Source organism: Passer montanus, unplaced genomic scaffold (assembly GCF_014805655.1).
Source record: "Passer montanus isolate IOZ18808 unplaced genomic scaffold, ASM1480565v1 scaffold108, whole genome shotgun sequence".
Classification (NCBI taxonomy): domain Eukaryota; kingdom Metazoa; phylum Chordata; class Aves; order Passeriformes; family Passeridae; genus Passer; species Passer montanus.
The window spans coordinates 1,009,848-1,034,254 of NW_024357392.1; the positions used below are offsets into that span (position 1 = coordinate 1,009,848).

The 24,407-nt window shown below is 37.8% G+C and overlaps 1 protein-coding gene across 10 annotated transcripts in view; it reads right to left on the reverse strand.

The window, feature by feature from the left end:
* KIAA1109 (KIAA1109 ortholog) overlaps positions 1–24,407 on the reverse strand; it is an 87,024-nt gene that overhangs the window by 50,966 nt on the left and 11,651 nt on the right. For all 10 annotated transcript variants that reach the window (XM_039722516.1, XM_039722526.1, XM_039722562.1 and 7 more), the window contains exons 4-24: positions 24,120–24,198; positions 23,450–23,514; positions 20,112–20,298; positions 18,924–19,005; positions 18,032–18,225; positions 15,632–15,711; positions 15,058–15,208; positions 13,324–13,480; positions 12,474–12,552; positions 12,100–12,191; positions 11,112–11,229; positions 10,194–10,349; positions 9,686–9,783; positions 8,562–8,740; positions 8,297–8,403; positions 6,058–6,266; positions 3,480–3,707; positions 2,754–2,891; positions 2,326–2,502; positions 537–665; positions 244–363 (exon numbers count right to left, since the gene is read on the reverse strand). In XM_039722516.1, the coding sequence (XP_039578450.1) occupies positions 244–363; positions 537–665; positions 2,326–2,502; positions 2,754–2,891; positions 3,480–3,707; positions 6,058–6,266; positions 8,297–8,403; positions 8,562–8,740; positions 9,686–9,783; positions 10,194–10,349; positions 11,112–11,229; positions 12,100–12,191; positions 12,474–12,552; positions 13,324–13,480; positions 15,058–15,208; positions 15,632–15,711; positions 18,032–18,225; positions 18,924–19,005; positions 20,112–20,298; positions 23,450–23,514; positions 24,120–24,198 (2,825 nt within the window). The remainder of the gene's footprint in view (positions 1–243; positions 364–536; positions 666–2,325; positions 2,503–2,753; positions 2,892–3,479; positions 3,708–6,057; positions 6,267–8,296; positions 8,404–8,561; positions 8,741–9,685; positions 9,784–10,193; positions 10,350–11,111; positions 11,230–12,099; positions 12,192–12,473; positions 12,553–13,323; positions 13,481–15,057; positions 15,209–15,631; positions 15,712–18,031; positions 18,226–18,923; positions 19,006–20,111; positions 20,299–23,449; positions 23,515–24,119; positions 24,199–24,407) is intronic.

The following is a 24,407-nucleotide window of genomic DNA, read 5'->3' on the forward strand; positions in this document are numbered from 1 at the left end:
CATTTTGGGAGACATATACTCCTCCTTACCATTTGCCAACACAATTAATGGAATTATTAAATAGAAGCCAAATTGATCTACTCCTGACCCAGTCCACTAAGACCTTTCATCACAAAGTTTTAGAAATTCTGCTTGCTTGCATGCAGTGGTTTAAGCATCAAAGCAGGTAGATATTCTATCACAAAGTACAAATATCTCCATTGACAAAAGTATTTTAATTGCTGTTAAGAGAACTAGTTTTACCTTGATATTGGTGGCACAGCCATGTTCTACCACATACAGATCTGCTCCATCCATGGCTAAGCGTGTCATCGTGTACTTTAAGTCATCTGAAGTTGGGCATGGCCCAGGCACAGAGTTCGTCTGAAGGAAAAGGGAAAAGAAAGAATAAAGGAAAAAACATATAAACATCTACTAGGAGCTTAATTTGGGCTGAGCCTTTTATTTATGTTCTGATAACATTAAGGATGGATTCCTGAAGTGCTCCAGAGAACCTGTGTCCATGCAGTGAGCAGCAGGGATGGATGAAAAGGTACCTTTGGGTCACAAAAGCGGCGATCGATGCCGTGCTGGCACAGGATTACGGATTTGGGCCTCTCCAGCTCAAACTCCCGGCACACCACGTGGAACACAAAGGTCTGCCCCCATTCCAGAAGACAGGCGAGCTGTAAGCAAACAACAGCACATTGTCCATCACCACCCACACAAAATGGACTTGTGGTGTTCCATGGAGAACAGAAAACAACCCCAAGGACTGGGATGTGGGCAGGAGGCTTCAGCACACCCTCCTGGCTGCAGCACCTTCCTGCTAGTCAAGGCTGATTTTTATTCTTGTGTGCACCACAACATGCGAGTCTGTACTTTCTAATGGAAAAGCACAGTGATATGAAACAATTTCCCAAATTATTTCTTAATAAAAGGCAGCAGCTTTTGCTGTTACAGTCAGTTGAGAACTTCATTGTAAAGACAGAGCTCCCCCAACTTTATCACAAAGAATAGCTCAAGGTACTTCATTACCATTCATAATTTAAATGTCAGATTTGCTTCTATAAAAGCAACAAAGTTACATTTAGATAGCACAGGAGGAAACTGGCTCAACAAAACACTGCTGATTCTTGCTAGACCTAGTAATTAGCCTATTGTTGATTTAAGTCTTTTATATAGTTAGCTCGCTCATAAAGGAAATGATTCATGACTGTCTGACTCTGTTATGAGAGGGAAATGGGTTTTCTTTGGCTTGCCAAAGGAAAGGGCACTTAAAATCAGCAGTAATTTGAATGGAATTTAATCTGGCTATGGTAGGATCCTACACAAAATCTCTCCTTCTCCGTTCAGTGTAATCCCTTCACAATTTCTTGCAATACATCACACTATGGAAGGAAAAAAGCCAATGAACCTGAAACAGCAAATTCAAGCACTGACAACTAAAAAAATTACAATTGCACACAACTGAGAATGGCTTTATAAGGGAAGAAAATCCTTCAGTTGCATTAAGCCTTAAGAAACATTTGTTAACCTTGGAGTACTTTGAATCAATAAAGTTTAATTTTGACCCATAGAGCAGTGGAGCAAATCCTACAGATGATCTAAATCAGTGGCAGCATTTTGCAAAGTACCACCACAAATGTCTGTATATGTAGCAAGAAAACGTCTATTCTTTAGATTTACTAAACTTGCTTGTATGTCTTATCTGCTGCAGAAGTCTCCCAGTTAAATAGGAGCTTAATCCTACCAACTTTTAGAGGAATAAAATGATGTAGAAGTGTCTTAAAAGTTATTTAAAATAATTAAAGCAAATATTAACTACTAAACAGAATGTATGGACTTTACTTGTGCCACAGAACAGACTGGCAAAGCAACCCTCCTTTAGAGATCTGGCAGACCATAGCAGAAATAAATCAGAATGATCTGACTGTTGTACACCTGGAGTCATTCATCTAGGTGGAAAGACAAATGTAACATAAATGGCAAAATTAAAAGGTGTTAGTGCTAAGACTGACCTAACGAAGTGCAATACTGGGAAAACAAATTATGTTCCAGTGGGACCAAGGAGCAGAATTTATGCAGTGAGCAGCTACTCCAGTGGCCTGTCCATACTATGCTCCCACAAATGATCTCATTTGCCTCCTGCTTTAAAACATCACTCTGACAATGGCTCATTTGGCATCTCCAGTCCCTTTACAGAAATTATTAGATTTTAAAGCCATAAAGTAAAGGTTACTTCAGGCACAGATCATGTGCTTTCCAGAAATCCACGCTACGCCAGTTCTAGGAGGAGGAAGAAGGGGAATACTTCAGTACTTCAGATTGGTTTCTGGATGGTACCTGTGGTGCTGTCACTTTGGCTGTGAGGCTTCCAGCCTGCACATCTATCAGCCAGGCATATTCCAAAGTGTCACTTCCCAGGGGCAGCCCTTCTGCAGAAAACATGGCATGGGCACGGAGCTGCAGGCCCGACAGGCTGATGTGACCCTCCCGAAGCACCTCGTCCACTGCAGGGCGCTGCCAAGGACAAGGAAGTGAGAGACAACTCTTGGAAAAGATGCAACACTAGCTCAATTTTATCCTATTTATTTTACTGACAAAAAAATCTGGACAAAATTAAAGATTTTTACAAAATACACATCAGATTTTTCTTATGATTCACAAGCCTTAATAAAACCTTTGTGCAACAGGAAAATTTCCACCAAAAACCAATTCAATTTTAACATCAACACAGCTTCCACAATACAGCCACACAAACGCTGACTGACCTGATAATTGTCATTCAGAAACAGATTCACTGGAGACAACACAAGCTGCAGCATTGTTTCTCTAAACCCTTTCTTCATCTCGAAACACAGCCTCTCCAAGAAAGCTGTAGGGCAGTCTGGACCATCTGGACTGCAATGCTGAAATAAAAGATAAAAACATCTGTTTCAGAACCTCAAAGTACATAACACGGCTGAAACTTGACTATCAGCTGCAAATCTGTGAGCAGGAGGTATGCTGATTTTCCTCTCAGTGGATACTCAAAAAGAAGCCTGTGCAACTTCAAAAACCTTTTGATAATTGCATAAACAGTAATTCAAAAAGATTTGGGTAAACCCAATGTTCTATCTGGATTTTTTATTCTGGGGTTCCCTCAGAAGTCAGGAGCATAGAGCAGACTGCACCATTATAAGATAAATTTGCTAATCAGCAAAGAAATCATAATGGTCAATTGAAAATTTCACAGAAATCAAATTCTTGGAATAACAAACATATAAAAAAATTATCCAGTTCTGCCTCCCAGATAAGCAAAATAAATCCTGTCTCAAAATTGTTTAGATAGCCACAGTTTCAGCAGAGTATCTACACATTTTGGTATGTATGCTTATATTTTGGTAAGCACCACAGCAACTAAATGTTTCAGGCAGTTAAATGTGGTTCCAGATTGTGAAACTAAAAAAAACATAAACCACATGAAGCAAATTCTTTTATTATTATAAAGTACTTACCACTGGCAACCTCCCATGCACTTTGTACAAATTAACAAGCACAGTGATATCCCATGGCCGCAAAGTAAGAGGGTGAATGGGCTTGACTGAAATTTCATTTTCTTTTCTGTCATTTTCCACTCCTACAGCTGTCCAGCCAGAGCTTGAGGATGTTGACAGGGACAAAACAGGGCTTGAAATAACCTCTTCAAAATCAGTGTACATGTCATCTTCCCCAAAATAATTTTCCTAGGAAAAAGAATGGTTATGATCATAGGGAAAACAAATGAAAATTATGCAAGCAATGAATTGAAATACAAATCAAATTTTCTGGTTTTAATCCTCCCTAAAATAAGTGGCATAGCTATAACCTATAGCTAAAGGAACATAGGTACTTTTATGAAAGCTGGATAGCTTAAATGTGCAAATTTAGGCATTGTGCTTTGCAGAAAATGAAGGCAGCTTAGTAGTTCTCACAGTACTGGTATTGGAGACACATGTAACACAAGTAACTGAAATATTACTGACACTTTTAAACAGATTCTGTGCTTTTAAAGATACATAACAGAGTAAGAACACAAAACACATCCTGCAGGAAGTCACCCTCCTCCAACTTTCTGAACCTTTTTTTCAGCAGGCTTAGAAGTCTTAAACATGCTTCTAAAATACTAGGTCATAAACATTTCTTGCTCGTGTCTAAAAGCCACCTTGTGTCTAAGCAAATCCTCTTCAATTATCTGAGGCCAAAGTAACACTGCCAAATTCTACAGTGAAACAGAAAATTCATCAGGTTTCTGGCAATCTATCACATCTTCTCCCTTAAAAGAACAGCTAAACTCTCAAGAAGAATTTTCTTCCAGTGATTTTTAATAAGGCAGACCCAGCAGAGGGTGGTAGGTGCTCCAGTAACTCACTCCTGACAACTCCTGCTGTGAATCATTCATTTCCAGACAGTAAATCCTTAGCAGGGTGTGCTACACCAAAAAACTACCTCCCAAGACTAGAAGGCTTAACAAAGCTGCATGGACAATATGTGTCCAGGGATTTCTACACTATGTATTAAAAAAAGATCAATGAAAACAAACTAAAAACAACCAAAAGTCAGGAAAACAAACATTAAAAAAAACCTCCTAGAAATTTTTCAAGAGATGATCCCAGCACAGCTGGACTAAAAGTTCTAAATAGACCCACAAAAATGCTAAAAAGAGCAATAGATGCACATTTTCATAAACAAGCTATTAATCAAAAATTTCTTTTGAGAATTACAATAGAAAAGCTAAATTTCACATGAGAAATCTGCACCTAAAAATGAAATCATTATAGAACCAGGGAGCTAATGTCACACAGTTTGCATTTATCTCCAGAAGCAAAAAGCACTGAAATGGTGCTGCTTTGCTTGAAAAGCCAGAACTCCCCCATGAATTTATGGGCTTCAGAAAGAGGGTTCAATAAACAATTCAAACATGGCTTCATTTGCTCTGTACCAGGAGAAAACAAGTCTTCAAGATGCAGTACTGGCCTAATTTTCATCCTATTTATTTTATCGACAACATTAAAAATCATGAGCGTATTTGCAAGTCCTATACTCTACAAAACAGTATTTTCTGCTGTTCCTTGCTTACATGCTATACTTTATAGAAATTCATGAAAATTACTGTTTCAGTGAGTCCTTATATTGATCACCTGTCTCAGAAAATTCCTCAACCTCTGCTCCAAAATGCCAGCCTCCAGAAGCATTACCTTAGCCTAGATCTGCACAGGTTGAAACATATGTTCAGAGAAAAACAAACCAGTAAAAACCCACAAAAAAAACCCCAAACCCAAAACATACAAAATAAAAAAACCCCACACATACAAAATAAAAAAACCCCAAACAACCGCAAAAATCAACCAAACCCCAAGCATTTTGCTCTTAGGCAAACAGAATTGACATATTCAACTGCCTTGGCTTTTGTCACCACAAGGGAGGGTGAGAGAGATAGGAAGGAATTCAATTTAGACACCCTAAAAAAACAGTCATGGAAGAGAAGACAAAAAAAAAACCAAAACACACATTCTGAAGCATAATAGACTAATGCCAAGAAAAGGATGCATAATCCTTCTCTAATATTTACTGAAGAAGCATTTTAAATTAAGCTTGTTCTCATGTCCTTCCCCAGTCCTCTCCATGATCCTAACTCCACAAATGTCATGGAATCTAGCTAAGAAAAATAACATACTGCAGAACTTAAAATGCACCAAAAGCATGGGTTCTGGTATAACTTTGCATAAAAATTGGAGTTTAGATAAGCTCTAGTCATGACCATGGAATTTTTTTTATTTTACTAGTAGAAAATTGAAAGAAGAAATTTTCTGCACCTGTCCAGGCTATGCAGTATTTCTTGAAAGAGTAAGTCTTCTCACAAGCCTGTGACAATAAAATTCATCCCAGCTATACCAGATGACCAAAGCAATTCTCAACCAGGACTAGTGCCTACCAAAAGTTTGCATCCAAATTGACATATTCTTCACAATTTGAACTTTCCATTTCACAACTCATTCTTTCCCTTTCCTACAAGTGGCCACCCATAAATTTGACGAGTCGTGCTCCTCTGCCTACCTTTATGGAGAGAAAGGCTTTGAGCAAGGGTCCATAAAGGGTTATCTGGGAATCTGGGGAGAGTTCCAGCTCCACGTGCAGCTTATCCGGGGGCAGCTCCGAGGGGTCGAGGGGGAGGCGGGTGGAAGCTGTGGGAGATGAAATCACGCTGTCGCTGGTTTTCTGCGACGGCCTGAGCACAGACAACATGGTTTCTTCCATTTCTGACACTTGGGAGCAAAAGAAGAGTAGAAAATAGATTCTGATTACAACTTAGGCTTCTGTTGGACACAGTTCAGCCAACAGGAATGTGTATTAAATATACTACTTTTGGCACCTAACTTGTATAATTACATCAGGATGTCTACGCTACAGATCTAGTTTTTCATCTCTAGTAACTATGGGAAGACAAGAAAATACTGAATATTTTAGTCAATGTTAATTATGCAAGAGAAAAACAATCCCTGAAGTTCTGAAAAGAAAGTATTCAGTGTATTTATCTTGCTTTTGAAGTTAAACAGAGACATGCTTTCATTTCAGCAGAGCAGATTTCCCACAACCACACAGCTACTGCAGGATAAACAAGAGAGAATAAACATGCAAAGTGCAAAGTTGTACTAAAAATCTATCCTGAACTAGTAGCTCTGTAGGCCAAAATTTTGTCTCCAACAACTCAATTACTCTAGTCACAAAACAATTTGGAAATTAAAATCCTACTTCCTACCCCTTCTTTCTATTTGGAGTTAGGAACAAGAGAGCCCAAAACCTGTCTTTCTTAAGCGAGGAAAGGCAATGAGAATGCAATGAGTAACTGGAAGTATTTTGGGGATGTGAATTGATTGCTGGGGAGTAGAGAACTCCATGGGAAAACCATCAAAAATTGATGTTCCAGCTGGAGGAAGATTTCAGATGCCAGTTTAACAGGAAGAACTGGCACGCACAGAACTGCAGACACCTGCAGCCAGAAACCTCCAAGGCTTGAACTCCCCATTATTGTCTACAGTGCTTGCACCACCTTATGAGTTATGCATCAGCCAAATGCTGCAGTGAGATGACCACTTTTTATGGAAACTACAAGTTTTGATATGTAGCAGATTTCTCAGAGTTTTATGGACTGACTCAGAATAAAATACAGATGCTGCTACTGCAGATTCCATCAGCACCACGGAGCAGGAGTGAGGTGCACTGCTGAAGTAATCACTGGAGGAAGCTGCAGATGAATTACCTGTGTATCTTCAAATTTGCAAATGCAGGTCTCAATTGCTACAAATACGAGGAAGTGTTCTCAGAATGAGAGGGATGCACATTTGACACAAGCTGACAGTCTTACAAGAGCACTTAATGAGCATCTGCAAAATCAATCTCACCTTTTCTGCTTCACCCTCACAAATTAGAGTTCTTTTAGATGTGAATTGTAGGAACTCAAATCCTAAAAATGCCATCCAGCATGTCTTCTAACACCTGCTGATTGTGGCCCTTTCAAATTAGCCCTCATTATTCTTCTAACATTTCTCCTCCATCAATGCTGCTTCTAGAATCTCAACTGCAGTTTTATGTAACCCCATAACCTCCTGCACACCTCTCTCTGCATTTAAATTAACTTATTTTAATCTCTGCGTTTATAACATTTTTTTTGCAAGCACATAATTATAGGATGCTAGTTATCTAGAAATATTTAGACAGTTAAAATAAATTCTTGGACTTGAGAATTTGACTGACCAGTCCAACACTCATTTCTGATGGTTCACTTTAACAGGGAACAATGAAATCACAGTTTGATATCCCTAAAAGGAAGACAGTATTTTACATCTCATTTACAATGTATTTAAACACTTAAATCATAAGATGAGATCACAACATCCAAAAATCAAAAAAACTTAGAAAACCTAAGGAACGTGATATGGCCAAAAATATTTTACTTCCTATTTAATATCCTGTTGTTTAATATACCAAGTGATACTTTATCTTGTGCAACAACCTATTTAAGAGAGCCACTTTGTTAAGGACAAGGAGAAGTGAACTGCAGACAGTATGCTCTTTTTTACACCAGGAACTGGGACACATCCTGAAATGTAGCAGCATGGAACCCTGTCAGGTTTTAAATCAATCCCAGTGCATTCTAATGATCAAAACACTCCCCTGAGACATAAAACAGCAGTTCAGTTCCAGGTTCATCTCTGCAGATGGAAGCAGTGTGATCCAAAGTCCCAGCAGCTTCCCAAATGAACCATGCTAACAAGGAAAAGGTAGTAACACTTACAGGATTGCTTTAACTGCTCATCTGCCTTCTGAGGATAAATTGGGTGCCAGGAGTAGTCAATTGTAAACACAACACTTGGGACTGTCCAGCATTCAACCCATCCAGCCCTTTCAAAAGGAAACGGCAACCTTTTATTTCAAGTACAATTCTTCTTTTGAGTATTTTTAAAGCAACCTCAAAAGTTCATGAATCAAAAACAAAACAAATAAATAAGAAGAGTCAACATAAATATATATATATATTTAAATATCTCAGTAAAACTCACTCTTCTTGAGTAATGTTCCTCCATTTGGGCTTGCCTGTTTTCTGACCACTTTGACATTCTGAAGAAATACAGGACTCAGGACTTATTTTATTGGGCTGACAATCCTTTACCAGCATAAAAAGGGAATATTTACTAGGATGGCAATCAGGCAGATACAAATGAAGATCAACATCTTCTCCCTAAAAAACAAACATCAGCAACGGGAAAGTTAATTTACATTCACTTCATGCACAAGGCTCAAGCTATTTTCATGTTCATATGTGCCACCATCTTTATTTTACATAAAGGCATAATTAGTCAAGAAATCTGTTTCCCAGCAAGTTTCAGTGCAATCCCAAGAGCTCTACAGCTCTGAATGCTTACAATTCCAATAACTTTCACATCACTAGAGCAATCTACAAATCACTGGACAGCTTTTAATGATCCCTGTTCTTCTACTGCAGAAATTAAATAACTAAAACAAGCTTACTCCACATCTCAACTAAATCACACTTTAAAAAGAATGAAATCTATAAAACATTGATTTCTTTGCTATCAAATTATACCAAATAAGCAACATCACCATCAACTAGTTTTTTTATTTTTAGCAGCAGTAGACAGCTTCTATTTTAAGGAAGACAAAAAGTACAGTAATTCAAATAATTATCTCCATCTGTTAAAAACACTTTGTGATCATTATTTATGTTACAGAACCTCTTAAAAATCTGGAAGATTGCTTTCCAAAATGGTTTGGGGGTACCCAGCACATTATTTGATCCTATCTTTGAACACACATTAGGTTTTCACATTTCATAAATAAAGGGGAACAGAATTCCAAGTGATAAAACACATACACACAATTTAAGTATATATAATAAACATACATACTAAATATGTATCTTTATGTACTGTGTGAATTGTATGCATGTTTGTATTTTTCAGAAATATTTTCATTTTTGTGCATATATGTAAATACAAATTACAACAGCCTATGATTAAATGCTTTACACAAGCAAATGGAAACCATTTACCTCTGGGTTACTTAAAGAAAAATTCTATGAACTGAAAGTGAAAAAGACTATTTTTCTTTCAGGAAAGGGTCTCACATTTACAAGACAAGTCTCACATTTATAAGATCTCCTTACCCTTAAAGAGAATCTAGTATTGCATGTGGTTGGAACAAAGTCAGTGAAAGGCAGAGAAAAAACAATGTTCAATGTTTCTCCACAAGCTGCTAGATAAACTGAGAGGGAAAAGGAAAAAACAAACAAATTTGTCAAAATTACCCCCTATTTTGTTCTTAGATGAAATATCAAATATAAGGTAGTAATAATTAAAAGATATTAAAGAACTCATGACACAGAATATTACCATTTAACTACACTGTACTTGAAGTAATAAATTACTGCAATCAATTATTCTGAAAGTATTTGCTACCTACAGCTTGTTCTTTCTAAAAAGACACTGCACTTAGCACAAGAAAACTGCAGGAAAACAATAAAAATAACTATAATATCTTGGTGCTTTTTTTACCCACCAGGTTTTGGGTGTAATTCTAGTACTTTCTCTCTATGTACATTTATGCACACTGTATTTTGTTGATGATTTTTTGTTGTATATGCTACTTCTCCCTAATAAAAAAAGTGATCTCACCATTCTCCTGTTGTTTGGTGGAACAGTCAATCCAGTTGTGCTGATTTGCTGCCCAGATCATTTCAAACTGATGGAACATTACTTTGAAGTTCCACATATATGGAACAAATGAAAAAATATCAGGTGCGCTGTCACTGGACCAGTCTTGGATCAAATCTAGACCCACCCCAAGCAATAAAAAGTGAGTTAGTAGCTATCAGGTGAGTGACTCCTTAGCATTTTTGTGTTTGAGAAGCTGATTTTTGCCCTGACCACAGCAGCAGGATACACTGGGCACTGTGGCACTACCCAAACAATGGCTCTGGCCTCACTCAGGGGATAACTTTATTAGCACGGCACCATGCCTGCACTAATTAAAACTTCCTCCCAGCAGGGCTAATTAGCCCAGGCAGCACTGCAGTGATGGGGCTGTATTCTTTCCATTACTGCAGCTGGAGATTCCAGCAACAGTTGGGTGGTGCTGTTCCACCTTGCATTGCCTTCTTCCTCACAGCCAGAAGCCTGAGGAGCAAATTACTTTTCCTCGTCATCTGTCAGCCACAGGGACACAATCCAAAGCCCAAGCAGTTGAAAATGAGCCAAGCAAAGAGAGATATCAGAAGAAATCAACATCATGGGTGACAAACTAAGCAAATCAGTAGCTGTGATAAGAGTTCTAGTAAGAAATAAATTTAGGATCACTTAACTGCACATTAAATTTATTTAGACATTACAAAATTAAATTATTTGTACTTCTACTCAAACGTAAGAATACCATGTTGGACATTCTATAGGCATCAGGAAGTTTGTTCTCAGAAACAATCTGTTGCCTTAAATAGATGAAATCAGAGAACCTGACCTTGCACAACTCAGCAAAATGTGACAAGAAATCCCAAAGAAAGAATATTTGTCATGTAACTTATTTATCAAAGAGGTTACCTGTAAAGAAGCTCTTCTGAGCAAAGATGAAATGATAGGTTGCTTTATAAACCTCCAGCTCACACTGCCATGTCTGTGGCATGTTCCATATCCGGGGATAGCTGGCATTGATGTGGAACTGTGGGCAAGAAATTAAAGCATCACAATTACCTGAAAAGATGACAATGCCCGACCCTGTCTCTCAGCAGTTTTCACGTATGTACCCTGCTGAATAATTAAAACTGTTTTCCTGCTGGGATGAACAGAAGGTACTTCCAGTTCCTTAATAATTTAATCTCTGTCTCTCCTTCTGTGTTTGAAGGTCAAGTGTTAGTGTATTCATTTATTTGGAAAGGTATAGTATGAGTTTCAGATACATCTGCTGCTGTAGATGTGCAAAGCAATTTAAAATGCAAAGTTTTTATTAAAAGCATCACTTTTAATGAAAAGAAAAAAAGAAAGAAAACCCCCCTGAACAGAGTGTTTTTCAACCATTGATATATTGTTCAAATTCCAATATTAAAAACATCAATTGAATAAGATCATTTAAAAACCAATAAGAAGGGTAATCTACACATCTACAATACTGCAGAAGTGAAATATTAAGCAAAAAAAGAGTAATGCAGCATTAAATATGTCTCACGTAGTTCAAGCATACTTGAGTGTTTTTAAGTACTTGTGCACACCCATCCTTTAGCAGAGCTAGTGAGCATAATTATTAATTAAGGCAAAACCTGTAGGAACACGTGGCTACATAGCAAATGAGGCAACATTTGAAAATAGGTAATTTATACACCAAGTTAGCGCTTTTTAAGTCACTAAAGGTTACACACATGCACAATTATTTTGGTATGTATAAATTCCTTATACATTAAAGGTCCTGCAAAACATATTAAAAATGCATTTTCCCACATTAAGAAACTAAAGACTGCTCCACAGAAAAATAAATATGTTCTTTTTTAAAAATCCTCTGGAGACTGAAGCTTTGTGCTTATTAATGCACACTTACAGCCAGCATTTCTGCTTCCAAGAGAGTTCTGTACTGCATGCTGCTGGTGGCATCCACGTGGAGGAGCTGCCCTTTAATTGTAGGTGAATAGCCTGGCAAACAAAGTTATCAAATGATCATTCAGGCACAAGAGTTAGACCAATATTTAAACAATTTTTACCAGTGATTTCAGCAGTCCACTATCAAGTAATATGCTGAGGGATATTTGCCTTAATATCTTGCAGTGAACTGTACAAGTATTTTTGTTCCTTTCCTTAGGAATACACATCTCAAGATTACAAAGGAAAAACACTACAAGATATTGACACACACAGGAATTAAGGTAACTTCAGGAAAATCAGTAGGGAAACAAATCAGGCTTAGCCTTAACTCACCATTTTCACTCACTGTCATGGGAATATTTATTTCCAAATAGGATCCTGCACCAACGTTTACATGCACAGCATTTGTTTCCTGCATTGCAAGAAAGCAAAACAGTCCAAATGTGATTTCTAGGTTTGTTTATGCCTCTGGCTGCCATTATCCACACCTGGACTGAAGCACCTGATGATCAAAGTTTTTCTTACCTTCAGAAAAATCACTAATGAACTATCAATATCTATTGAAACAAAATAACACTGTTTTTAGGCTTAACAAATGCTGACTGAAGTCCAGTTAGAGAAACAGCATAAAATACTCTGATCCAAGGCCTGGGAGGACAGACTAATGTATGTGTCTGACACTACAATTCTAACCCTTTCAGTCCCCCCACAAAAGAGCAAAACAGGGGTACAACGAAGTGACGCTGTACCCCACTTAGAAGAGTAGCAACAAGGACAAGAGAAATCCCCACTCCTACACATACAAGTTTTGTTCCCCCCAGTGTCATCTCCTCATTCAGAAATATCAGAAGAAATTGGGGTTTTTTATCTACCATGGTGAGCTTCATCAGAATTTAAGATTGCACAGGACATGCCCAGATCATGAAGCCCCAAGACTGCAGGAGCTGGCATGGCTTAAGATTACCTTTAAAGCTTAAAACAAACTTAAAGTAATGCCTCTAAGAATACATTTCTGTGTGAAAGGTTTGCTCATAATTATAAAAAACTAAGATAAAAATCACCTAGGTTTTAAAACCATAGTTCTGTAATAAACCCCTGAGACAAGTAAAACAGTGCACACCCAAAAAGCACAGTGCAACCACAGTAGACAAAGTTAATTTCTTAACAAGGTTTCACTATTTACCCTGTTCTTGGTAAAAAGTAAATCAATGGTGGCATCTGCAATGATATTCATTCGCAGCTCAAAAGCAAGGATCTGTCTTGGTTTCCCAGGCTGAGCAATTTCTGAGACTTTCATAACTTGGTAATCTGGTGGGAAGAAAAACTTCCACAAGCAATCCCTGGAAGAAAAAGAAAAAAACCAGTTATTTTTTGTTTTCAGAAGAAATACATATGTCAGCCCATATCTGTGCATCTACTTGGTTCATTTAACTATCTTCCTCTTAGCTGAGAGGTCTTGACTTTGACTGGTTGTCTTTAGACAAGCAGTAGATGTGATCAGGAAGAATTTTTGTTAAATATTTTCATCATTCCAACTTCATTTTCCAACTCATTATTGAAATCTCCGTAAGTGTCAATGGCAAGAAGTTAAAATTTATGGTTTTTGTCTGCATGTTAATTTAGAAGACAAACAAACCATGTTTTTCTTCTTATTTCTAACCCTTGGTTTATCAAAAAGCATAGTAGGAAGTCATTTTATTCTTCAGTTTGCGCATAAATAATTGATGTAAGCCCAGAAATGAAGAAAATACAAACTTTAGACCTCCGAATGGAAGCCACATTTCTACAGATTTATAGCTGAATGTGCCATGAAATACTTGACAAGAAAGGCAGAGTGATGAAGCACAGACAGCAGAGCTTACATAGGTCTCAATGAGGTGGAATTCCTTCCTGCACCCAGCACCTGGCTGTTGTAGCAGCTCAAAAGTTTCCAAACTTCCATGATCTATCCACAGCAAGATGCAAAAGTGTTCCTAGTATGTATCCAGGACATAACTGCTTTCTGACAGCACTAAACTGCTTTCTGACAGCACTAAACTGCTTTCTACTGAGCCAGTTAAGATTATAAAAAGCAGTCCATTACAGGGCAAGCTTTCTTTGGAGTATTAAAAGTATCATTAATGATTCATTGACCTCATATTTCTAGCAAAAAGTTCTAGAAAGCAACATTTTCCCTTAAATGCACTATCATATCTAATGACTACTCTTTGGGCTGCCATCCTCATACTCCTCAGAGACAGGAAATCATAACAGTTTCACAGGAGAATTAGTGAAGGCCAAGTACCAGCCTGTAATTAACAGGGGAAAAGAGGGAAAGCACTGATTATGTCACTTGTGCTTAATTGTCCTTCACTCTCTCAAACAATCCTATTGTCCTCACGAGAAATGCTCATGTGCAAAACATCCAGGGCCAAGTGAAGAACAATAGAACTCTAGGCTAATATTTTGTATTAAAATAGCTAGATAATAAATACTTTGGAGATAACATCAAGCAGCTGATTATGCTAAGCAAGGATAAATTATTCCTCCCTTAGTATTTTCGTAGCCAGATTTCTGCTTTCTTAAAATTTCCTCATCAATATGCAGTTTATTCCCATATTAGCTAACAGGAGCTTGATAAATCTAAGATCTCCAACTAACAAGTTAAACCTTTTACTTGATAAACAGTAAAAATACTTTGCTTACAAAAAGGGAACATAATCTATCAATTTGATAGTGAGAGTAATCCTAACTTTGGAAGGTCAATGAGATAAACACCAGTGAATTTACTAATCTTAAACCATTGTGGCAGTACTCTTCTTTCAGACTTGGTCTACCCTAAAACACACAAATTGTGAGCAATCACACAATGGAAACTTGAGAAAGCTTTCTCAGTAATACTGGGTATTAAGATGAAAGCTGTAAATCATGGTCATACCTCTGCCTATCAGCCCAAGGCCCATAGTTGAAGTCTGTCCCTTTCCCACACACAATGTCCAAACCCCAGCATGGTGGCAGGTCCTGTAATTTGCTGTCTTCATTGCTGGCTTCTCCATCATTACTTTCCTCTGTCTCCTCTGGTACAAGACCTGTATTACATAAAATATTAAACACATTATTAAAGGAAGCTGCTTCAAGTCAGCATGAGAGATGTTTGCTTAAGCACAAGACAAGTAAAGTGTCCTCACGGCAGTTTTATTTGAGAGCACTACAGTGTGTACATATCAAGACACAATTCAATGCAGACTTCCAGTGGAAAGAAAAGAAATATGACCAAAAATGATCCAAAATTGCCACCTATCCTATACCTGCACACACCATTACCAAATGCGTTGTCTTTTTTCAAGATTCAGGCAATACTTCAAGGGCAGTTAGAGCAAAAGCATATTCATGATACTTCTATTGGCTCCAAAACATTGCATTATCTCTCCTAGCATATAGATTTTTCTATGTTTAACAGGTTCATCCATGTAGTAATAGATATCAACATCATTGGATTGCATTATATGTACCTGGTTCATCCATGTAGTAATAGATATCAACATCATTGGACTGCATTACAACAAAACCTTCACCCATCAGCCTTGGTGGTCTGCAAGGAAAGTGAAAAGATGAAGAGTAAAAATCCACATGCCAAGATAGATCTTGATGAATTCAAGTAATTTTAAATGCATATTAAGCATATTAAGCATAATGGATTTGCATAATGATTTGAGAAAAAAAAACAACAAACCCTTGATCATAATGTTGCTATTATTATTATTATAACTATTACACTAAAGAACTTAAAAGTTTAGTTAACTGAAGCATGAAGGTACCAGGTTCTTCCCCCACAAAGGTATTTCTCAGATATCCTAAACCACAAGTAACTACTGAAGTTTTACTTTCAGTGTTTCTTTCAGTCAAGAGTACCTTTCTCCTTGTCCTATATTGTTCTTTCACCTGCTAATTGTTTTCTCACTAAAATAGCCCTCTACACCAAAGGGACAAGACTTTCAGTAATTAGACCATTAGTTAATAAAAAAAGAAAAAAAAAAAAAGCTGCTCTGCCTCAATACACTTCCCTCAATATAAAAAGATCTAAGTGATAAAGCTAAGAGATGAAACATTTCTCCTAATACTATTATATTGGTATATTACAATCCCTTTCCCACGTTAATTTACATATTAATAATTCTGGTTTTACTGCAAAAGACACCATTGAAGCTTCTCAGCCACTTTCATAAACTGTCATTTCTTGACAAAAAAAAAGACAATCCCTGTGACTGTTGAAGAGTGTGACCTGTTAGAGCACATAGCCCATTTTACCACAGCTCACTTTCAAAGGCAGGAAACCTTGGAAAACATGGAAGAGTATAGATGTAGAGATCATGTACTGCCAGAAACTTCAAAAGCAACAGAGCAGGAACCTTGAAACTAACTTTGAGAGTAACAACAGCAGCAAAATATCAAATACTTTAAGACAAACTAGATATTGGCAATAATTTAAAATGAGATTATCATTATCATTTTAAAGTATTCCCTAATATCTATCCTGAACCTTCAGCCTGCTGCCTCCAAACGTCTACTTTGACCTGCTTTCCCTAGCACCATTTTTTTTCTTTTCTTCAATTTCAGAGGACTTATTTGCAAAGAGTGACAGAAGTGTTGAGATGGATGTTTTTAACACAAAATGTCAGTTTCCAAGGTGAAATGTTGATGTTTGTATTGATCTGTCAGTCTGTTACAAATTTCATCAAGCCACTTGGCTGTTTTTCATATATTCACTGGCTGCAGAAATTTCTGTAAGTTAAACCACCCAGCTTAAATTTTAGCCACAGCAGGGTAAGAGGGCAGGCTCTAAAGAGCCAACTATTCTCCATTTCCAGTGAATTGGGCAATTTTTGAATTTGTCCAGTAAATTAGAGCACATTTTGTGCACAGATGCCATCCTTCAGCCATCAGGAGCTGCAGGGATGGTAAGAGCATAAAAAGCAAATACTTAGAGGAAGCAGGAGGAAAAGCTAATAGTTTGAGTACCTTAATCCTATTTTGTTTTAATCTTGTTTGTTTTCAATATTAGTTGCAGAAAATTTCCTTTGTCGTCATGTGGGAAGAGTAAGATTCTGTGCACAGCCACAGAACATTCTTGGAAAAACATAAAGCTCTGTTAAAAAACAGCAGTATTTGGCTGATAAAAAGCTAATTAAGGTACAAATGATGTACAGTTTATTTTACTACTTCATGCAAGCACTCAGGCTTGTTTGACTTCCTTCAGTTTGTTCAAGCTGCCTAACCCTGCTTATGCAGAACACACAGAGGTAAAAGGATCAGCAATCTGTCTTCAAAAGATAACACATTTTCCCCTCTACCAAGTATTACACAGCTTTTGCCCAGTTTTTATTAGTATTTCCTAAACCATGAATCAACTTTACAAAAGTCAACACCTTAAACCTTGCATTTCAGCTAGAAATTCAGTGGTGGCAAAGCCTGGGTACAGCTCTTGTACCTGAGAGAATGAAAACAGACCTTGGACACAAGATGCCACATCCCTGGAAACATTCAAGGCCAGGCTGGATGGGGCTCTGAGCAATCTGATCTGGTTGAAGATGTCCCTACTCATTGTAGAGGGATTGAACTAGATGGCATTCAAAGAAACCTTTCCAAACCAAACTACTCTATGATTCTATGTTTAATAGAGCAGAACACACACAAAAAAACCCCAAACCTATAATAACACAGAAAACCAGTGCTTTTTTGCATAAATGAAATTCATTCAAAGACACAAAATTAAAAACCTTCAGAGTGGTAAAAAACAGCAACTGTGTAAACACACTGAGTAAAATAAAGACATTGAAGCGCAACAAACATTCTCTTCATGTTGTTAAAATAAATTCTAAAACAATATGGATAAAAAAATACCCCAAACTTACTCATCATTTTGAAGACCAACATATCTTGGACTTGGAACCAGCATGACTCGAACATTTTCCAATTTTCCCTTCACAATGTGCATGAACTGATCAAGGTGGCTTGAAGGTGGTTTTGTGGTGTATGTCAAAAAGGCATCATCAAAGTTAATGCAAAGTGTTTGTGGCTGATAATGATTCCCAAATGCCAAGCGACCCTAAATCAAAAAGCAAACCCAGTAACTCACAGGTAATCACTGATCTCTTAGATTTACATATCTATTTACATAACACTCAAACTCTTACATTTAAGTATTTATTTACCTATAAAAATGCAGTTGAACCAGCCATGGACGAATGAAGAACATGGACAAAAATCGTGGCCATAACCTGTGCTTATCTATAAATATTACCTTGTATGTTAAACTCCGACTTTTTTCTTCTATTAACTCAATAACAGTTTTCCTGATTCTTCTTTGCTGTCATTCATTTGGATATTTTGAGGTGGGTGTGGTTTTGGGATATAACATGAACTTTTAAACAATGTGTCCAAATTCCCCTATTAAAACATGTGGAGGGGGAAAAAAAAGAAAACAACCCCAAACACCTGCCAGAAAAACAACACACCCTATACTGTACAACACCCACAATTTAATTACTTGGTAATTATTCTGGAAATCACTACTAAGCCTAAGGCATGAGTATTTCCCAGAAGTTAGAACATAGCTACGTTTCCACCAGCACCAGCAGGATTTGTGACTGTATCAGGGGAGTGCTGATGATGCAATTTTAGCTTTTTTAAAGCATGAAGGCAAAGAAAAACTTTCAATATAATGTGTAAGAAAAAGGAATGGCAAGTGTCATTTTTTAAGCAAATACTGATAGATAGTTTCCTTATAAGGGTCTTTTCACTCACCGTGCTCACATTGACTTTAATGACTGGAATAAGTGACCTCCATGAAGAAGAGGGGTCTTGAGATTCTGTTTTTACTTTAACACTGAATTTAAAAGAAGGAAAAAAGGGGGTTATTATTTTGCTTTTTTCTGAAGAAGAACCAAGCAAATTTTTCTTCTAGAGGTCGTCAGGACACAGATCCTGGGGAACACGCCTTCCCCAGGAGGGTGCCTCCTGCAAAGGACTTGCTAGCAGACAACTTGCCAGGCTTCCCAAGCCTGGGAGAACAGTAGGAAGCACATGGAGCTGCACCTTGGTGCTGGACACAGGTAGGAAACACAAGCCTTGTGTAACTCAGAGCAACAGTTAAATAAATCTTCCTCAGAGGATCTTGGCCTGTTCTAAATACTCCCCTTGAGGCATGGGATTTTTCATTTCCCAAGACATATCCTCCTCAAAGGCAGAAATCTTTCCTGTGCCTGTCAATAAGGGCTTGAGATAAAAACACAACGAGACGGGCTGGGAGGCAGAGCCCTTACTCAAACTCAGGACTGCCACAGCATCCTGCAGCTGCCCACTCTGACATTTAGCAACTGGCCAGCAGCAGTGGCAGGACTCAAGTCTCATTACATGCTCTCACGTTTCATTTCACTGCTCCTGACAGTAAATCAGTCTGGTGAGGTCCTGCCCAAAGAGAGGCTGATTATTGAACATGTGACTGCACTGCACATAAGCCATGTAAAACTCTTTATAGCTCCACTCCATGTTTTCTGGGGTACCCCAAAAAGTGGAATTAACAGAAGACAGTTTGTGTAGCTGAACACAAGACCACAGAGATCCTCACATTTTGCCTATTCAATGTCTTGAGCAGCTGTTACTGCTACTGAGCAAAACCATTATTATTCTGCCAGCATAATCCTCTTCAACACATGCTTCCTCTCCACACTGTATTCCAAATAGATTTTTCAGCCTGTCTCTGATCATTAAACAAGAGTGCTTGGTTTGTTTGGCTGTGTTTTTTAATTATTACTGGTAGGAAATCTGAGGAAAGGGAAAAGATTCAGACTGTCAGGCTTGTCAGTGCAATTTCTCTCAGCTGTGCTTCCCTCATTTGGCCTCCAGAGCACACTTTAACGAAACATTCCCCAATTAGTTCAGCACTTTGCAGAACAAAGCATCAACAAAACAGCAACATTAATAATTATTTACCTTTCAAGATTGGCGTGTGTCCTCTGCCTACCATTCACTTGTGCTCTCTCATCATCTTTCTTTGCTGGAATTATTGTGGGATCCAAGCCAAACAGTTCTTGAAGTTGTCCATAAAGCTCAGAGCGGTTGTACACATGAAATTCAAAGTCATTCACCATAATATACAGTCGAGTTTCTGCCTTTGGATCTAACCAAATAGTAGGAAGAGAGGTTCTAATTCTATTTCAACATTCCCTGGGAATATTTACAGTTTCTCAAAAATGCACATTTTGCAAAATCCAATCCACACAGTACTGAACAGCTGCTGAAGTACATATTAAAATGCAGTAAAAAACTCCACAAAATAATTACAGCATTTTAACCAAATCAGTAAAACTTGGCAAATAAGACAGCTGCATACAAAATATTAAATCTGAAAGGCATTTCACCCCTAGGTCACAGTCCAAAAATAAATCCAGAAAAAAACTGCACAAAATGGTAAATTAAGTTTTTCAGTCTCATGTATGAAAACAAACAAACAAATATCTCTCTTGATGCATAGAACAGAAGCCTTGGCAAAAATGTCTGCTTTTTAGCACAGATATCACTAAGAGCAACTCAATCTCAAAACCTAAATGGTTTTCTAGCCAAGCTCCCTGGTACAGCATGCCTGAAGTGAGAAGAAGCTTTCTTTTACAGAGAAACAGAAAATATTAATAAGCAGAACTAACCAGATCATACTCATTTTGCACCATCAGCCAACATTCTTACAAATTTAAAATTTCAACTGTTTTATCAGCTTGGCTCTCTGATCCTTAAAACCTATTTTAACATCTGCTGATCATATAGAGAGCTGATTGTGACATACTTTGACATACTTTTGCCTCAGAAAGTGTGACCTAATTATGCAGTTAATGTGAGGGAAAAGCTTGCACCACTTCCCCCTAATTACCCAGTTGAAAGAGTGCCCATTACACATTGACTCAAGAGACTTGAGCTGCTCTAAAAACCTCATCTGGTCTTTCTAAGTCAAACAGACTTCAGGCAGCTGAAGAATCTATGGTTATTACAGCAGTCCCAAAGGTGTGATTCAGGGGGTACAAACTGAAGGCAGCATTTCCCCAAGACATGAAAAATTAAAACTTGGAGCAAACATTTTGGTCAGGGTCAAAAGAAGAAATGCAGCTGCCCAAGATCCAAGGTTTAGAGATACCTGCTTGATTAAATGCACCAAATTTGATAAGAAACTCATCTGTCCCTCAAAATAACACATCTCTGAAACACGGTCCCAACAACAACCCACTTGTCCCCAGCACACCTAAAGTACCAGAAATTTCCATGTAATTATAAAAGTATATACGCATAGAAAGTAAGTTTCCAGAACCCATTGATATCACAGGTTCCTTGAACAGAAGACAGAAAAGTTAATGAGCCAGCTTCAGTTCCTTCCTGTTTTCATAAAACCACCATCAAATCCATTTGTTGCCAATCTTAACTTGCATCAATAAGAGTCAGGCAAAGAATGACATGGACAAAGATTGGGACACACAATGGCTCACCCGGGAGATCTCAGCAGCATCAAGAACACAAATAAATATAATTTTTCAATTCCTGGATGCAAGCATTAGACTTGATTTACTAAATGAAATCATATATACTAATTAATTTACTTAAAGGGGATTTAAAGAGACAAGTATCTCTTTTTCCTAACAACAAAAATAAGGTTTGACCTCCACACATTAATTTGGTTGGCTAAAACAGTTTTGGAAAGGAAAGAAAAAAGGGGCAAAGAAAAAGAGACAAGCAAATCTGAATGTTATGATACTAAATTATTCAAAGAAGCATTTATGTAGGTTACGTACAAGTAACTACCATATTGTTTCACAATGTTAAAATTGATAATGGGCTTTGGCACCTAAGCCAAGTCATTGGGGTGTGCCCTATCCACAACATGATCCCCCACCTTTTGTTCCTAAACCATTTCAATTTCCCAAATATATACAGAACCTCAAGTCCCAGCATGACTTAACACTTAAAGAGCATTTTAGTCACGTTACTTTTTTTGTCAGACCTGGACACCTCTAACTTGTGTGATTACCTGGATTATTTGTCCACTAATCATGTGGCCTTAAATGCCAGCAAGAAACGTTAAAGCCTTGCCATACTGCCAAGCAAAAATGCCACCATAGAGGACAAGCAACCATCTTCACTGCATTAAATTAAATTCATTTTTTTCATTCTCTGAGCCACCACAAAGATGTTTTTACTAGCAGATGAACACAATCCTATGAAAACCCGTTGGACAGTAACCTGTGGTTGGCAAAACTTAATTAACTCTAAGACTGGGTTCCACTTCTTGAATTACTTTTTTATAGTATAATGAATTTGAATGGTGCCCTACCACCTCATAGGGTAAGCAGTGCATCAGTAAATAGAAATGAGCAGCTCTTCCAAACTCATATCACTGCCCAGAGCAGTGTCTCACATTCACCTGACTGATTCTGCATGCAGTACTGCTGCCACTGCTGACTTGGTACTGACACAGCAACAGCTCTGTGAGCTTGCTGACAAGTCTAAGAGGCTTCACACCAGCAGAAGCCACTTCCAAAGACAAGGCGGGGGAAAAAAACCCTCCAAAGTTCAATGACCCTCTCAATTAGTGTACACAGCTGTAGATAGCTGACATTTCCAGACCTCCTTGAATGAGCAATGGAGCCGTGATGGCTCCAAAAGTCAAGAGAAGCAGGACCCGAGTCTCATCCAACAAGATTCTAATCCTATAAATGATTAAGCACACAGCCCTAGGCTACTTATGCTTTCCCTCTGTGTTTTCTGCAGATAGATTAATCTCTTGCATCTGTGCTAATCATCCATCTTCAGCCAGAGATAAGGAAGAAAAATGAATTTTTTTACACTTCCCCTCTTCTGTAACCACAGATGTCATCAAGACACAGGCTTGTCAAATACTGAAGGACATCCCTTACCGTAACACTTTAGCTAAAATACTGAAAGTACACACTCGCTGAAACTCAAACTAAAATCACTTGCAGAACATAAGACATCTCTATTCATCATAGTTATCAACTTCAATACAGAGACAATTATGCTTGGACTACAGCTAATGAACACTACTATTAAGATTAATGGTTTGTGTCAGGAAGGGTTCATGTCCCCGATAATGAATCCTGTATTTATCTCATCTCCTCTGCAACCAGTGAACAAATCCATACCTTCTGAGGATCCAGAGTACTTCAGGTACATATTAACAAAGCAACTGCATGCCTGTGATTGTGCAAAGGAAGCGTGTTTCTGTAGGCTACCTGTAAATTGAAACTTTGAAACCTTTTTGGAAAACCTACCGTGCTGCTTCTGCTTTGGGTTGTACATCTTCCACCAGCGAAAAATGATAAATCCATCTTGAATTCTAAATCAAATAAATTGGAATAAAACAGAAGTTGAGAGAGTGACAATCCAACATCCTACAAGCAATTTGTAAGGAGATCTGCAGCTGAGGCAGTCTACAAGCAACATGAAAGCACAAAGCATTACTGCACATGGTGTATTACACAATTCCTGCTTTAGCTGAAACTCATATAAAACCCCATATCCATTGCCTCCTCAAGGCTTTCCAATTCTAACAGCATGAACCAAAACTACAAAGTACTTGCTGGCGTGCTTTCATGAAACAAATTATTCTGTATCCCAGTAAGTGATTGCCAGCTACTTTGCCAACATGAATCTTCCAGATCTAAATGAAAACACAGTTCTCCTTCACACTCCAAAGTGGTTTATTTGACAAATATGAAGGACAACTACAATCTTATCCAGATCCAATTTCATTTCCAAATGATAAGGCTAAAGCAGCAAATGAGGTACCAAGTATCTAGGAGTGTTAAATACTAGCACCAAAAGAGACAGTCTAACACTTGTAAATACACTGCTTAGTTGGAAAACTGCATTCTGATTTGTGCTATTTAGAGCTGTATTTAAAATGCTTATTGAGAAGGGGACTCCCTTGGAAATATGTACCTGATGGACATGTCCTCTGTGATGAAATAGATTTCACGCACCATGACTTTTCCAGACAGCACAGAAAATGAAAAGGAACCTAATTATAAAAAAAAAAAGCGCTTATTACCCTAAAGCTGTTTATTTTGTGAAGAGAGAGAATACAGCATTCAGTTACCTGAACTGGGTTAACTGGGTATCTTGAGTTCCTTTTTGGATGGGAAGTCAAGAGATTCAGAACACAGAAGATAAAGTACTCAACTAAGGGATGCTGGGTTTGGCACCACCCAACAATACAACCAAGCCCCT